At 43.0% G+C, this 14626-nt stretch overlaps 2 protein-coding genes across 5 annotated transcripts in view; one reads left to right on the forward strand and one right to left on the reverse strand.

Annotated features, from left to right (window-relative positions):
* Positions 1-4693, forward strand: part of slco5a1 (solute carrier organic anion transporter family member 5A1) — a 39023-nt gene extending 34330 nt beyond the window's left edge. The window contains exon 10 of the mRNA XM_068708163.1: positions 1608-4693. Coding sequence (XP_068564264.1) covers positions 1608-2065 — 458 coding nt within the window. The 3' untranslated portion in view covers positions 2066-4693. The remainder of the gene's footprint in view (positions 1-1607) is intronic.
* Positions 4694-4759: 66 nt separating this feature from the next.
* The window catches only part of sulf1 (sulfatase 1), a 34575-nt gene continuing 24708 nt past the window's right edge, over positions 4760-14626 (reverse strand). The window contains exons 11-21 of one of the 4 annotated variants that reach the window (XM_068708161.1): positions 12637-12850; positions 11959-12205; positions 11765-11861; positions 11514-11608; positions 11295-11366; positions 10313-10485; positions 10068-10210; positions 9781-9904; positions 8489-8522; positions 7519-7569; positions 6662-6790 (exon numbers count right to left, since the gene is read on the reverse strand). In XM_068708161.1, coding sequence (XP_068564262.1) covers positions 6757-6790; positions 7519-7569; positions 8489-8522; positions 9781-9904; positions 10068-10210; positions 10313-10485; positions 11295-11366; positions 11514-11608; positions 11765-11861; positions 11959-12205; positions 12637-12850 — 1284 coding nt within the window. In that variant the 3' untranslated portion in view covers positions 6662-6756. Of the gene's footprint in view, positions 6791-7518; positions 7570-8488; positions 8523-9780; positions 9905-10067; positions 10211-10312; positions 10486-11294; positions 11367-11513; positions 11609-11764; positions 11862-11958; positions 12206-12636; positions 12851-14626 lie in introns of all 4 variants that reach the window. The other 3 variants (XM_068708162.1, XM_068708159.1, XM_068708160.1) reach the window with 3 other exon arrangements.

Genomic DNA, 14626 nt, shown 5'->3' on the forward strand with positions numbered 1-14626 from the left:
AAGGCATAGTATCGTATGCCGAAAAAAAGTCATAGTATAGTATGTCGTAAAAAAGTCATAGTATAGTATGTCAAAAAATAATATAGCTTGTGGAAAAAGGTAAAAAAGTCATAGTATAGTATGTCGAAAAAAAGTCATAGTATAGTATGTCGTAGAAAAGTCATAGTATGTCAAAAAATAATATAGTTTGTGGAAAAAGGTAAAAAAGTCATAGTATAGTATGCCGAAAAAAAGTCATAGTATGTCAAAAAATAATATAGCTTGTGGAAAAAGGTAAAAAAGTCATAGTATAGTATGCCGAAAAAAAGTCATAGTATAGTATGTCGTAGAAAAGTCATAGTATAGTATGTCGAAAAAAAGTCATAGTATAGTATGTCAAAATATAATATAGCTTGTGGAAAAAGGTAAAAAACTCATAGTATAGTATGTCGTAAAAAAGTCATAGTATAGTATGTCGAAAAATAATATAGCTTGTGGAAAAAGGTAAAAAAGTCATAGTATAGTATGTCGAAAAAAAGTCATAGTATAGTATGTCAAAAAAAAAGTCATAGTATAGTATGTCGAAAAAAAGGCATAGTATCGTATGCTGAAAAAAAGTCATAGTATAGTATGTCAAAATATAATATAGCTTGTGGAAAAAGGTAAAAAAGTCATAGTATAGTATGTCGAAAAAAAGTCATAGTATAGTATGTCGTAAAAAAGTCATAGTATAGTATGTCGTAAAAAAGTCATAGTATAGTATGTCGTAAAAAAGTCATAGTATAGTATGTCGTAAAAAAGTCATAGTGTAGTATGTCGTAAAAAAGTCATAGTATAGTATGTCGAAAAAAAGGCATAGTATCGTATGCTGAAAAAAAGTCATAGTATAGTATGTCAAAATATAATATAGCTTGTGGAAAAAGGTAAAAAAGTCATAGTATAGTATGTCGAAAAAAAGTCATAGTATAGTATGTCAAAAAAAAAGTCATAGTATAGTATGTCGAAAAAAAGGCATAGTATCGTATGCTGAAAAAAAGTCATAGTATAGTATGTCAAAATATAATATAGCTTGTGGAAAAAGGTAAAAAAGTCATAGTATAGTATGTCGAAAAAAAGTCATAGTATAGTATGTCGTAAAAAAGTCATAGTATAGTATGTCGTAAAAAAGTCATAGTATAGTATGTCGTAAAAAAGTCATAGTGTAGTATGTCGTAAAAAAGTCATAGTATAGTATGTCGTAAAAAAGTCATAGTATAGTATGTCGTAAAAAAGTCATAGTGTAGTATGTCGTAAAAAAGTCATAGTATAGTAACTATACTATGACTTTTTTATGACTTTAGGGCAGCTTCAATCAAACTGCCTCAAAATTGTAAACTTCAAAAAACAGCTTTTGAAAAAATTTAATTAATACCAATTTTGTGCTTTTCAAGTATGTTCTGTTTGCTTTATGCATAGTATTGTTGTGCAGTCGTGTACATCATCAGCACACACAAGATTTACTATTTCTCAATAGTTTCTCTAAAGTTGTATTGTCAAAACTGGCTAAGAATTAGTATGTAATCTGGAGGTGGAACACAGCAACTGTTTTGTTTACCAGATTTTAAGTTTTGAACTCTCTACTCCCTCAGCCTACATCCCCACGCCCATCTACTTCGGCGCTGTGATCGACACCACCTGCATGCTGTGGCAGCAGGACTGCGGAGTGCACGGCTCCTGCTGGGAGTACGACGTCACCTCGTTCCGCTTCGTCTACTTTGGCCTGGCCGCCAGCCTTAAGTTCGTGGGCTTCATCTTCATCTTTCTCACCTGGTACTCCATCAAGCATAAGGAGGATCGAGCGGATCGCTGGCGCCAGCACCTGCCTCCTCTGGGCACGGTCAGCGAGCTCATCTGCCACGCCGGAGGTCACAAAAGCCACGCGCGCACCCGCTCCTGCCCCGTGTTCATCCCGCCTCGGCCGGACCCGCCCGCCGCCCTGCTGCTCAACCGTGGCCACAGCAGCCTCAGCTGCCCCGGCAACGCCCTCAAAGCAATAACCCCGCCCATCCTGTTGCCACATCACCACAGAGGCTCCGCCCATGTCTGAGAGCGCTCCAAGCATCCCTCCAGGGGTCCATTGTGACACGTGCCTTCCCATTTGTGTTTCCTCACCACTCAGTGTCTGCTTCACACCAATCGGACGCCAGGCGGGGCTCCACAGCTGCCGCGGGACACGCGGGCAGAGACGCAGGTGCAGCCACCATATTTAAAGGGCTGCTCATCGTTGCTTGTACAGGAGACAAATGACAAATGCTCTTTCTCTTCTGAGCATATCATCAGCCGCAGCCACACACAGAAGGTCAGACCTCCGCTCGAAGGTTTGGGATGATGTAAAGACATCACATGGTGCTACTGTTAAAGGGCAGGGCATTAAAATGTCTGTACAGATGAGTCATCATCAACACAGCCTCTAAAGCACAACTGACAAACCTGTACTATGCAAGATCCTAGGTACAGCTCCTCCCTCCTCTGTACTACATCCGTACCTCTTTCTTATTCCCCGCTCAATTGCTTCATGTTATTGTCGGCTCATTCATAATTCCACTTCCCCTTCCAGTCTGAGCTGTGAACATATCAGCAACCTCTCTTGTATTTGAGCCTTTTCCGCCTTTTCTCTTTTCTGGTGTCGTTTGGATCATAAGAATTGAAGAAGTGTTTTTTTTTTTTCCCTTTTTTTTGTAACAGTGCCTCTCAGGCTGTCTCGGCCAGTCCAGTACACAAAGCTAGCTACCAGGTTACATGCTAGCTACCGAAAAAAAAAAAGCCAGTCACTGTCCTCTCAGTTGAGCGACGATGTTCTCCTTCGTTGCCCTCCTCAGCGTCTGTGTTTGGGAACAGCTGTCACTGAACTTGAGTCTTTGGACGAAGCTCCTCGCCTTGGCAAAGTAACCATGTAGCTTAAAGCCGACCAAGCACCAATGGTACAGTGTTTAATGACTTCTATGAAATCTATATTTCAGCACACACCACACTACTTTACTATTATGACGCGTAATAATTAGCCAAATGGCAAAAGAAGGAATAAGAAAGGTAACTCATCTCTGACCATGTGCTGAAGCTACTGTATGTCCAAAAGACGTGATTGTACTTGAAACTGGAAATGCGATGATTTTAAAGAATGTGGCAAAACCTCAACAAATCTGACCCACTTTAAAACTTCTTCAAAGTAAAATTATTTGTGTCTTATCTATTGCAACAACAAAGGAAAGGATGCAACACTTTGGCTTTCCATTGTAATGGTCATCAGATGTACATAGTAGTTATCTAGTAGTCTTAAGAAAGTAGTGCAGCGAGCATGTAAAACAATGAACTCCCTTTCTAGTGATTGGATGTTGATTATTCAGTTCCTGGGTGTTTGGGGCCCTCTAGTGGACAAAGAGGTGATTGTGTGAAGGCCAGTGAATGTTGCGGTTTGTCTTACTGTACTATGAAAGTCCTGGTTAAAAGGTTAACTATTAAACTTAGTCACTGCACTGAAATGTAGCGCGCCAGATTCACAAAGATACACCTGCAGGTTACGGGACTAAATTTGGTTGTCAAGTCTACAACATTGGGTTTAACCAAAGCCTCGTTTTACTCCCATCGTCTCCTTTTATTTCAAAGTTGATCTACCTTCCTTTGAATAGGACAGGAAGTGTTTGCAGAGACATGGAAGAGGCGGTAATATGGCCTCTTCCATTCGCTTTGTTCAATATTAGTTTAAAAAAAACATTTTATGAGTATTTTATTTCTGATTGGGAATATAAGACATGTCTAATAAAGTTATTGTATAAATTATTCCAATCAGTTCAAATTCAATTTGTAGTTTTTAAAAGTTTGCAAAGGAATGGAGAATCTGATGCAGTGAATACGTTTTAAAAGTTAACATTTTGGGCCTAGATTCGTGGTATTCTGCCAGGTAAAGATTATCAAGTGGTAACGGCAGTAACTCATTTTAGTATTATCGTGACTTAGTACCTCAAATTACATATTCATAAGTGATTATTGTGTAAATATTGAGAAATCAAATGAAGCGTATTGTTGAGCTCACGCGTAGCTAGAAGCATATTTATGAATTTACCCATGACATAGTAGTTAAAATGAAAAAAAAGGGTTATAAATAACTCACAGCTACAGAACAGAGGATTTGTCTCGTTGTGCCTGAACAGTATTATTCACACGGGAAGGGTTGAAATGGGACCCTTGAAGTCATCTTACAATTAAGTATTTATTATATTCTCTTACTAATGTGGCCGCTTATGAAATACTGTTCTGATAAAAATACTAAACATGTTTGAATAATGTTTAAAATTTAGATTGAAATTGTCAAACTCTCAAGCTTTCCACTGCTAGAACAGTGATACACAGAGAACCATCCGGCACACGGATCATTGGACACTACTGTACACCTACTGCTTGGTATTCAGTGTCCTGCTGGTGGATCGCCTGGACTACTACTGACGCCGATGACTTGGGGGGGTTTGACTGTAGATGTGCTTTAACACATTTTTCCTCTCGTCAGTATTCCTCTCTGAAAGTGAATTTCCCGTAATGAACAGAAGCTGTAGTCTGAAAGTCAAGCTCTTATCGCTTTTGTTCCTCAGGAGCAGAGGTCCAACGGATGTTTGTGAACTCTTGGTTTACAAATGCCTTGAATACTTGATATTTGTCATTAAATAAAAACCATAAAAATGGACTTGAATGAATGATTGATTGCAGAGCGTCGTGTAAATGTGGTGCGACAAACACTTAACGTCACGGGGAAGGTTGAAAGAGTTTATTTCTTAACAGCTTCGTGGCTTTCCTGAAACCAGAGTTGTTTTAACACTTTGTACACGCACACACACACACGCACATGCACACGCACACACACACACTGCCAAGAAAAGGACAGCATCAGACTATACTGTCATCAAGCTGGAACAGTGTGCCGTCATATAACCAGTTTTTCGGGACTACAGTTACATTCAAAATGAATTGGCCGTGTGCAGCGCTTTACTGTAGGATTATCAGAAGCTCCACATCATTGCACCACATGAGGAACTGGTGACGTGTCCATTAAAAACGAACATGTTCTCAGCCTTGGTGATTGCGTTAAGCGTTTGCTTGTGATTTGTAATAATTCTGTGAATAGTGACGTAACTCAGAACTGGTGCAACTAATCAGTTAATTTACTTACTGTTAACTGTCCCATGATTGTCTAAACTTTCTCATACTATTAATGACAAGGAGGTAAGACAAATGCAAAGAATATTGTGATTTGGCAACTTTAAAAATATATTTTTTAAAAGAGTTATTTGTGAAACAGATGATTCTGGAACTTTTTCACAAGTGACAATCCAGTTATTGTCTTAGTTTTTTTAAAAAAACAACTAGTTAGTAGGAAATAATCTTTTCATAAAATCTAATTTTACACATGCACACAGATTTCATATCCGCATACAGGAGCATCACGTGGAAAAGTTGAAAAGTGCATTTGAACCTTTTTATTAGTATAGAGAGAGTACTGTACTGATGAAGCGTCTGACTGGGCAGGTTTATGATGTATAGACTCTTTAAAGACCTAAAGCTGACTAATGCTAACTACTCATTCAGATGTTGAAATGGTTTCACCACTCACACTTGTTTTTCATAAAAACATATTAAAAACATCAATGGTGTTATCCATGCGGAATTAATCATTTTTAATCCCAACACTTAAATTTAGCTGCATTAAGGCTTTTTCTTTTTTCTAAATATATATTTGAAAAAACAAAAACATAACACTGTTTACTAATAATTGTAGGCACCTGTAAAAAAATAAACAATAACTTTAATACTCATTATACAACTCGGACTGACTGAGGTGGCATCGCTTGCCATTGCTCTCGGCAAGCTCATCTCCCAATAACTGTCTCTATGCTGAACCAGCGCATGCGTCTGCCTCAGAGGGTCTGATTGGAGGGTCGAGGCGGAGAACCGCTGCCCTCGTAGTCCAAGGTGAGGGGCAGCGTGGACTGAGGCAGCACCTGCACTACCAACCCGACACTAGTCTGTGTGGTGGGGGGGCTCTGGGTGGCGCTGGCCTGCACCTTGGGCCTCACCGACTGAGGGGAGAAAGGGAGGTAGCCCTGGGCCTGGAAAATGTCCTCCTCTTCTTCGATGCCCAGGCCGGGCTCCAGCTGGGCCTGCAGGCGGTTGTGAGTACTCAGCAGGTTGTTGTGTCGAGTCTCCAACTCCGTCACTCCGTTCCCGCTAAACATCTCCCCTTCTAGCTCCTCCAGCTGCTGTGCCCACGTGTCGCTCTGGAAGATGACCCCGTCTCTTATTGGACCCGATGGTGATGACATCACAGGTGATTCTGACACCCCGGGCCTGTTTGAAAGCCTCTCGGGGAGGTCGTTGACAACGGGTTCCAGTTGCCTGGGTGTGGGCGGTGCTGACGGCGTTTTGCTGGGGGCGGGGGTGGTGTGGCGAGCCTCCGCGGCCGGGAACGGCCAGACGTCGCCGGCTGAGGCCAACTCCTCCCCGCTGCCCTCTTCAAAGCCTCCACCCCCGGCCCCGGAGCCCAGCTCTGGCAGGGTGGAGTCGTCATGGGTTCGGTTGAATTTGTTAAAAACGTGTCGCAGTGCAAACATATTATCTATATCCTTCTGGAAGTTGACCCAGTTGTCTGGGCCGGGGCTGTAGTCAGGCCTACATTCATAAAGGCTTTCGTTCATACTATACAGATCCTCCAGTCCCTGCCAGTTCACCTCCTCGTCTGTCAAGTTGGGCAGCTTAACCCTGTCGTCCGTCCCATATTGGCTGTGTGCTGCCAAACAGAAAGAAACAGAAGACGGTGAGAATCTGCCATCGAAAGAAGGAGGAGTCAGACACCATGCAGTAAAGCCCAGCCTCCGGCTCTCTCTAAAGCAGCCAGTTGCATAGGGGTCGAGGCCCCAAAGCAACACACACACACGCACGCACGCACACACACACACACACACAAATTCACACACAAACTGCATTAGACAAACACGGCACCCACACTAAGCTCAAGCCATGAGTAGTGCAAACACATGCGGCCTTAGAATTTCACATAAGAGAGACAGACTGAAAGGAAAAATATTAAATGATACATAACAATAGACTAACATAATGAGCTGCACATGAAAAAATAAAATGGAATGGCGTAGTTAATGAAAGGTCTGCACTGGATTGAAATGCAAAGTCAGGCAACCTGGAATAAAATAATTTAACAGCAGAGGACACAGAAAAGGTGATCAACAAAAGAAGATGCTCAGGAAACAAGAAAATGAGCTTGCTGCTGAACGGTGTATGCCCACACAAAATCATAACGGAATTCAAAAAAATATCAGAAAAAGACACAAATAAAAGAAAATTGCAGGAAAGAAGGCTCAGTTTGATGTCTGCAAGTAAAAGCTGAGGAAAAGAAGCGTCAGTGCCACTTTAGGTCGGCTGTCCTGGTGAGATCAGACTCATGGTAGCTACTGCAGCGGGACAATACAGATGGTTCGACACAGAGGCTCAGGGACTCACAGGAAGGAGAGGCTTGGTCTCCTCTTTGACCACTTTCGATGCTGCTGTTGCCTGGTAAGCAGGTATCACAAACAGAGATCAGTGGGAGGACAGAGAGGTCACAGCAACTCAAGTGTCCACTCTACCGCTAGCTGATGATGATGAGTGAATATGAGCGGCATCTGAATGTCATGCTACACTGGAGCACTAGCGTGGTGACGGTTTATTTGTGGATATGGCTGAAATGAAACGGAGGGTGATATTAAAAGAATAGTCCGACATTTTTGGGATTTTTTTTTTTTTTTTCAAGAATTAGAAATATTATATATAATATATAAATTTAAATATTTAAACACCTTTTTAGTCTTTTCGACCACTTAAACCCAACTTTTAGCGTTTTTGAGACTGACTCTGCAAGAAAGCAAATAAGCTTATTGGCCAAAATGTCCCACTACTCCTTTAAGCTTTCATGTAGAATGTGATGCATGAGGTGGGATGATACAGTATCATGCATTGTCATTCACGTGCACTCGATGGTTGGGTCTCAAGTAGAAACACATATTCAGCACCTCTGTGACCTCTCAACTTTTATTTAGCCATGCTATCGTAAGAGTAGCTAAACGGGCGTCATTTAGAGTCTTTTTTTTGGGGGGGGGGGGGGGGGGGGGGGGACTACTTTAAATGTTGCACTCTCAAGCAAAACTGAGAAAATATGCAGCAGAGAGCATCTGTAATATGTTCAGACTGATTTTACCCAGCAGATAGAAGCGAAGACGGATTGTTTGCACAGAGGTGACGACAAATGAATGTGCTTTAATGAGGAAAAAAAAATAAAATCATCTGTAATGACTTGTTAGCGTGTCCCCAGCATGCAGCCACAGATTAAGCGCCAGCAACTCCATGGATGGATGTATTAGTGGGAATGAGGCAATTCGGCCCATGCAGGTGTTAAAGAAGAAGCCGCTGAAGAGAAACAAAAATTGGTGGATACCTGTGTGGCTCATAGCTTCCTCCATCTTTACCTCCTGATCGGAAAAATAAAAGCAATCGATTGTTAATGCTCTGAATCAGGGAGATACGGGAGGGAAATAAATAGGTCATTCACACTGAAGATGTCTTCATGCACAGCTGCGACTCCCTATGGAGAAATGCAATTATCCGACGATCAGAACGAAGAGGGAGGAATGACGAGGAAAGAGATTTTGGATTTGAATAGAAGGAGAAACTGGGAGGAAAAGTTTGAAAGGTCATACGATTGGGCTGGATGGAGATGATGATTTTTCAGTGTTTTGTGAGGTGTAGAGTTCAACGGGGGTTTCCCCTTCAAAGCAAAACACACAAGGTTATCCAGTCAGGTGGTCACAATGGTTAAGTCACACTCCGCAAATAGATGCAAGTAAACGTTATATCCATTTCACCAGATAGTAATAGTTTAATAATCTATCCTTCCAACAAAAACATCACTTTGGTGGAACCACAACAGCAATTTCATTGGTTCAGGGAGCTGGCATCGCAGCCGAGCAAGGGCAGCCAGTAAAAGTACGAGATTTTAGGCTGCTACGTGACGTGTGCTGGCACGGGTTTGACAAGTCCACCGTGCCAGCACTGAAACACAATCAGTTTTCTCAGAGCAGCTTGGCTGCTCCGGCGCTCCCACTCTCCAGCTGGTAATTACAGACATTAAGTTTTTATCCTCGGGACATAAACAACGCGGCCAGTTCATGCCACACACGAACGCTACGGCTCTGCCATACGGGCTTCGGTCATCACTGCATTACTTATTAACCACCTCCGTTTGCTGGGATGTTTGCTCAGTAAGGGCGCTTGGATCGTTTGGTGGTCGTAAAAAAAAAAAAATACATTGGGACTGATTATGGCAGTGATGCATGACGGGCCCGAAATGAAATGACAGCCTCAACTGCCTTGATGACAGCGTCCTCCAAATAATATCTCTAACACTCAGCGAGTCACAACGGGGAGGATGGCCAGGACGTTCAAACTGTGACATGGCCCAATTTTATTGAAAAATACTCTAATTCAAAACTCAGTATTTGTACAGTAAGTGGGGGAAGAGTGGAAGGTCCTGGGCTGAGAAAGTGAGGTCTTAGTGTGTGTCCTTATGAAGAGAACTTTGAACACAAAAGACACACTGTGAAGATTCCTTGACCTCCACCTGGAATCTCAGCATACATCACTGAGGGGGTCATCCTCAAACACATGCAGCATGCAGATAAGACAGCTAACTAGGGATCAATAAACGTGCAGAAAGTGAGCATCATCTACCTGTGTCCTGGCCTTTTGGGCGAGGGTTACACTGCTTGTAGCCCTGACAGCTCCTCATCTCCATCAGCTGGGCATGGAGAGAGTTCAGTACGTCCCGATCCACCGTGTACACCGCGTTGGTCAGCTGCACAGGTACAACACACACAGAAGTTTAACAATCGCACAAATAATGTCGTTTTAAGTGTCTCCAACAAAGGGCCGGATGAAATTGCATGTTTCTAAACTTCGAGATTACAGCTGTTTAAAGCAGCTGCCACCGACAAGGCTGGAAGCAGCTGTTCACCCACCTGGTAAGGGTCACTGTTTAGGTCAAAGTACTCCAGGAAGCCAGTGGAGAACTCGCAGAACAGCGTGTTGTGGGTCTCGTTGATGGTTCTCAAGCACCAGTAGGTGTTGTTGTTGGAGCTGGTGCACGCGCAGAATCCCCCCACTAGACAGTAATCAAGATTAATTGTAATTGCAGTTAATTCCACCTCAACTACCAACAAATATCTTAACAGGCCTTACAAATGATTAATTTTGATATACATACACGTCCAGAGAGGAGCAGTCTGCCAGTGGTCATTATTATGTGTGAAGCAAGTGAGGCCGGGCAGGCTGCAGTCGTCTCCTTTCCTCTGCCGTTTCTTTTCCTTCCTTTCCTTCTTTCTTCTGCGGATCTCGTTGTACAACTGGGCCTTCCCGTCTAGTTCGTGCGCTGGCTCCCTGTGGGTAGAAACGTGAGAGAATTACAAAACAGCGTTGATGCAAAGATGACATCAGCCCCTGCCCCTCTCTAATGCCAGTAACCACAGCGGTGGAGGATCCGGAGGGGACTTCCAGAAGGCATCGCTGATGCCAGAAGATGACAGCCTGTTTACTTTCATGTTTAAGCTCTCACTAGGTCCAATTTTCTCTGGGATGACATTCTAGCCACTGTCCTTCTCTTCCTCCCGGCCTGAACGCAGAACAGGCACAGCGAGAAAACAGCTGCTTTGTATCGTCATAATCTGTTTCCAATGTTTCCTGGTGCAAGTTGATCACTGTGTTTGAGCGAATCGACTGATTTCCCCTCTGTTGAGTCATTCTGACTCATTCTGTCTTTCCATACACTCAAACACTTCCAGATACACACACACACACACACACACACACACACACACACACACACACACACACACACATAAAAAAACTAAATCCCTGGACATGCATCTGCATTGTCATTTAAACTCCATTCAGGGACCAAACACTAAAAACACATTTCTAGACAAACATCAACACAGTAGACATCTAAAACACACACACATGCTGGGCTGGTCGTCCGGGATCTACAAAGTCATCTAAATGAATGTGAGCTTTATGGTTTAACCGACATGCAGTGACCATGCAGATATTCAGCAAGACTGTACAGTTAAACAGCATCATAACATACAATCTATTCACACTTGATTGGATGCAAATCATGGTCAGTATTAATTAACAAGGAAAGGGGTGAAACTAAATGCGGCAAACCCATAATTAAAGGGGAAACTCACTTAAACGGATGGAGTTGATCATTCCTGCTCTTCAATCTCTCTGCCTTGTTTCTGTCTCCTTTGCTAAAATAGCTGTTTTTTATAAACAGAAACAGAGACTAAGGACTCCAATAGGGTTTTGCATCAGGCCTCAAACAAGTTATTGATAACTTGTATTCTGTTTGGAAATAACATGACAGAAAGAATCTTATTTTTGAGGTAAAAATGTAAATGACCAACCTCTTCTTCCCACAGTCGCACTCATCTGGTCGTGTCCTCTTCAGGTGGCCTCTTACTTCACGGAGGTTTTTGATTTTGTCTTGAAGTGCTTCAATCTGGAATTAAATATGCAACAAATGCTATTAATTATATTTAACTATTAAGACAAATCCTTGACCACTGACAAAATTAGTAACCTGGACAAGGTGTGTGTGTGTGTGTGTGTGTGTGTGTGTGTCAGGCTTATGAGATTCTGAGCTTCGTACACTCACCTCCTGGTCCACATAGCTCTTGTGGTCTTTCCAGGCTCTAGAGGACTGGTAGATTTCTCTTTCACAATGAACACTGTCATTCATCAAGATGTAACACCTGGAACAGACGCAGAGGAACCTGTCACACGCTGCTCTTTTGACAGACATACATGTGAAGTCATTACTGAGACACTGAAGGGAGGCTGCCCTCTTACTTGTGGGTAACTTTCACAGAGTTTGGGTATCCCACAGCATTGGTATCATCCGCCAGCATTTCCTCCGAACCGTCATCTGACCCCAAATGAAACTCGGGGTCTTCTGGGTTGTAGTGGCGCTTTGAGATGACACGGCGGCGGACTGCAGACTGATCATCTGCTTGAAGGTCGATGTCATATATCTGACCCTCGAACTCCACAGACAGGGACCTGGTCTGCCGGGTGTGGACAAAACGCGGACGAAAACCTGTAAAACGATAAAAAACTTGAGTCAAGCACTGTTTTTATGTACCAATTTCAGTCATTAACTCCGTATTCCAGTGTTCCCAATGTTCAACTCTGACTCTGAATGTTTCTGCTTCTGGGCTCTTTCTGGATTGCATCTTAAAAGGTTCTCAGTGTTCACACATCAGTTGCACCTTTTCTAAGCAACACTAGAGGGCATCAAACCCTTCAAAACCACAATCCCAACCGCACACACACTCAAGGCAACATCCATAGAACAAATTGCAGGACTTGTTGCAGGATGTTTGCCTTTTCCGCGCACATGTCTCCCCTTAAGAGCGTAAATAATCAGTAGCAGGAGGTCAAGGCTTGAGCCTTTGCAGATTTCTTTTCCTCCAAATTGTTTCGATAGACAGACATCATACAATGTTATAAGTTAAAATGTATACTCACGATGGCCTGATGAGCCAGATAACTGGCGGTGGGAACGGCGGTCTGTTCTGGAGGGGTTGAGGAGCGCGTCCCCACAGTCACAGCCCCTTTCTCTGTTGTCATAACTGCTGCGGGGCTTCAGGCTGCGGGCCCTCTTCCTGGAGCCTTCTTTGGAACCACCTTTGCACTTCTGTATCCTCCATTTCCCTGTGATCTCCTCCACACAATGCCATTTCTGCACAACGACAACCACAGCAGAAATAAACATGGAGAAACAATAGTCTTTCTGCTAACTTCATTTCTATGTGTAGATTTGAAGTGATCAAGTGTCCTTGAGCTGTATTCCTTTTGGGAATGTTCATGTTACTTTAACAATGAGCAGATTGTCACACGTAGCCAATAATAAGTGAAAAGCTCAATCTCAGACAAAAGCCTCTGTCTCAATTTTAGAAACTCCTCGAGGAACACATATTTCTGTAAGATATATCAGGCAAATCGCAGCCTGTGGGAAAGAATGGCATCCAAAAGCAGCAGGAAAGATAAACCAAAACCACCACATGAGATGAATTGAGGCTGTCTGGTGTCTAGAAAATAAAGAGGAAACCCCTATCACTCTCACACAGGGTATACGTCTGTGCCAAGTGCGTCACCAGCGTAATTGTATAAATACATGTCCACGCACTTGCCTACATCTTCTGTCCTTCTCAACATGTATTCCCACTCGGAAAAGAAAGCCGTGAGTGGTGTCGCTGGTGGGGTAAATGGATGAGACACATCTGTAGAGCGCAGTGCTGATGATCGGTGGTGAGTGTGGGAACCAAGGTCCAAACAAAGGGCCATAAGACAGCTCAGGTTTCTTCTGGAAGGCTCATATAGTGACGAATAGCTTGCGGCTAAACAAAGCTGTTATATCAGCATTAGGCAAGACACGCGAGAGAGAGAGAGAGAGAGAGAGAGAGAGAGAGAGAGAGAGAGAGAGAGAGAGAGAGAGAGAGAGAGAGAGAGAGAGAGAGAGATATGAAAATAATCTCTGTCTTTTTATCCTTCTCTCACACTCTCCCTCTTGTGAGTGCTTTTCAGGCACAACAGCACCATTGCAGCAGCGGGACAGCAAAGATGGATGAGAAACGCGGAGGATGGGGAGCGGTTAGTTAGGAGCAGATATGGGTGACCATGCAAGCTGAAACATGAGCAGATGCTCCCCAAAACTATACAGTAACAGAGAATCTGGTGTGTCCATAACAAACCTATACCGTTATAACTTAAATGACAAAACTTCTCTCATTCTGACCTAAATGGAGTTTAAGAGGTTTAATGTCCTTGTTGAAGACCCCGATGCTTCAGTTTGAGCAAAGTCTTTTTAAAACTGCGACAGGGAGATAAACTGTAAACTACGGAAAACCAGGTGGAAAAAAAGAGAACAAAATGAAGACAAGCGATAAAGCACTTGCCGGCTGTTTGTGAGTACCATCTCCCCTGTAATTTTGTAAGACAAACACCGCAGGCTTTCAGGCCGCTCACTGGGAGGTCATGTTAAATCATGCCAGCGGGCCACTTAGGACCAAACCTTACCCTGCATGCTATGCAGCAACACGTAAATGGTTACTGCTGCAAGAAGACAAATGTTTTGTGCGCTATTACAGGTGTAGACACACATACGCGTACTGTATTCACAGCCTCGCGTGCAATCACACAACACGCTGCTGAGCTCAGCTAGAATTGCTCCATCGCTGTCTTTAATAACCGATTGCTTCATACACACATTTACGTGACCGTAAACTGGATCTGGACTGCATTAGTCGGCCCCTCAGAAACCCTGCCTCTCATTTAACGCTACCTTAAACTTGTAACAATTTGTATTGTTCTGGTCTGTGTGCTCCAAGGCCACATACTGTACCACTTGGCTGTTGCTGCCAGAAAATTATTAATGGGCACAGATGAAAGGGGAAGTACCTTAACACATTAACGAAACAGTGCAAAAGAATCCAATTATGAACCAACTGATGCACTT

Source organism: Cebidichthys violaceus, unplaced genomic scaffold (genome assembly GCF_023349555.1).
Source record: "Cebidichthys violaceus isolate CVI_PGR_0920_01 unplaced genomic scaffold, fCebVio1.0.p SCAF_135, whole genome shotgun sequence".
Lineage (NCBI taxonomy): Eukaryota > Metazoa > Chordata > Actinopteri > Perciformes > Stichaeidae > Cebidichthys > Cebidichthys violaceus.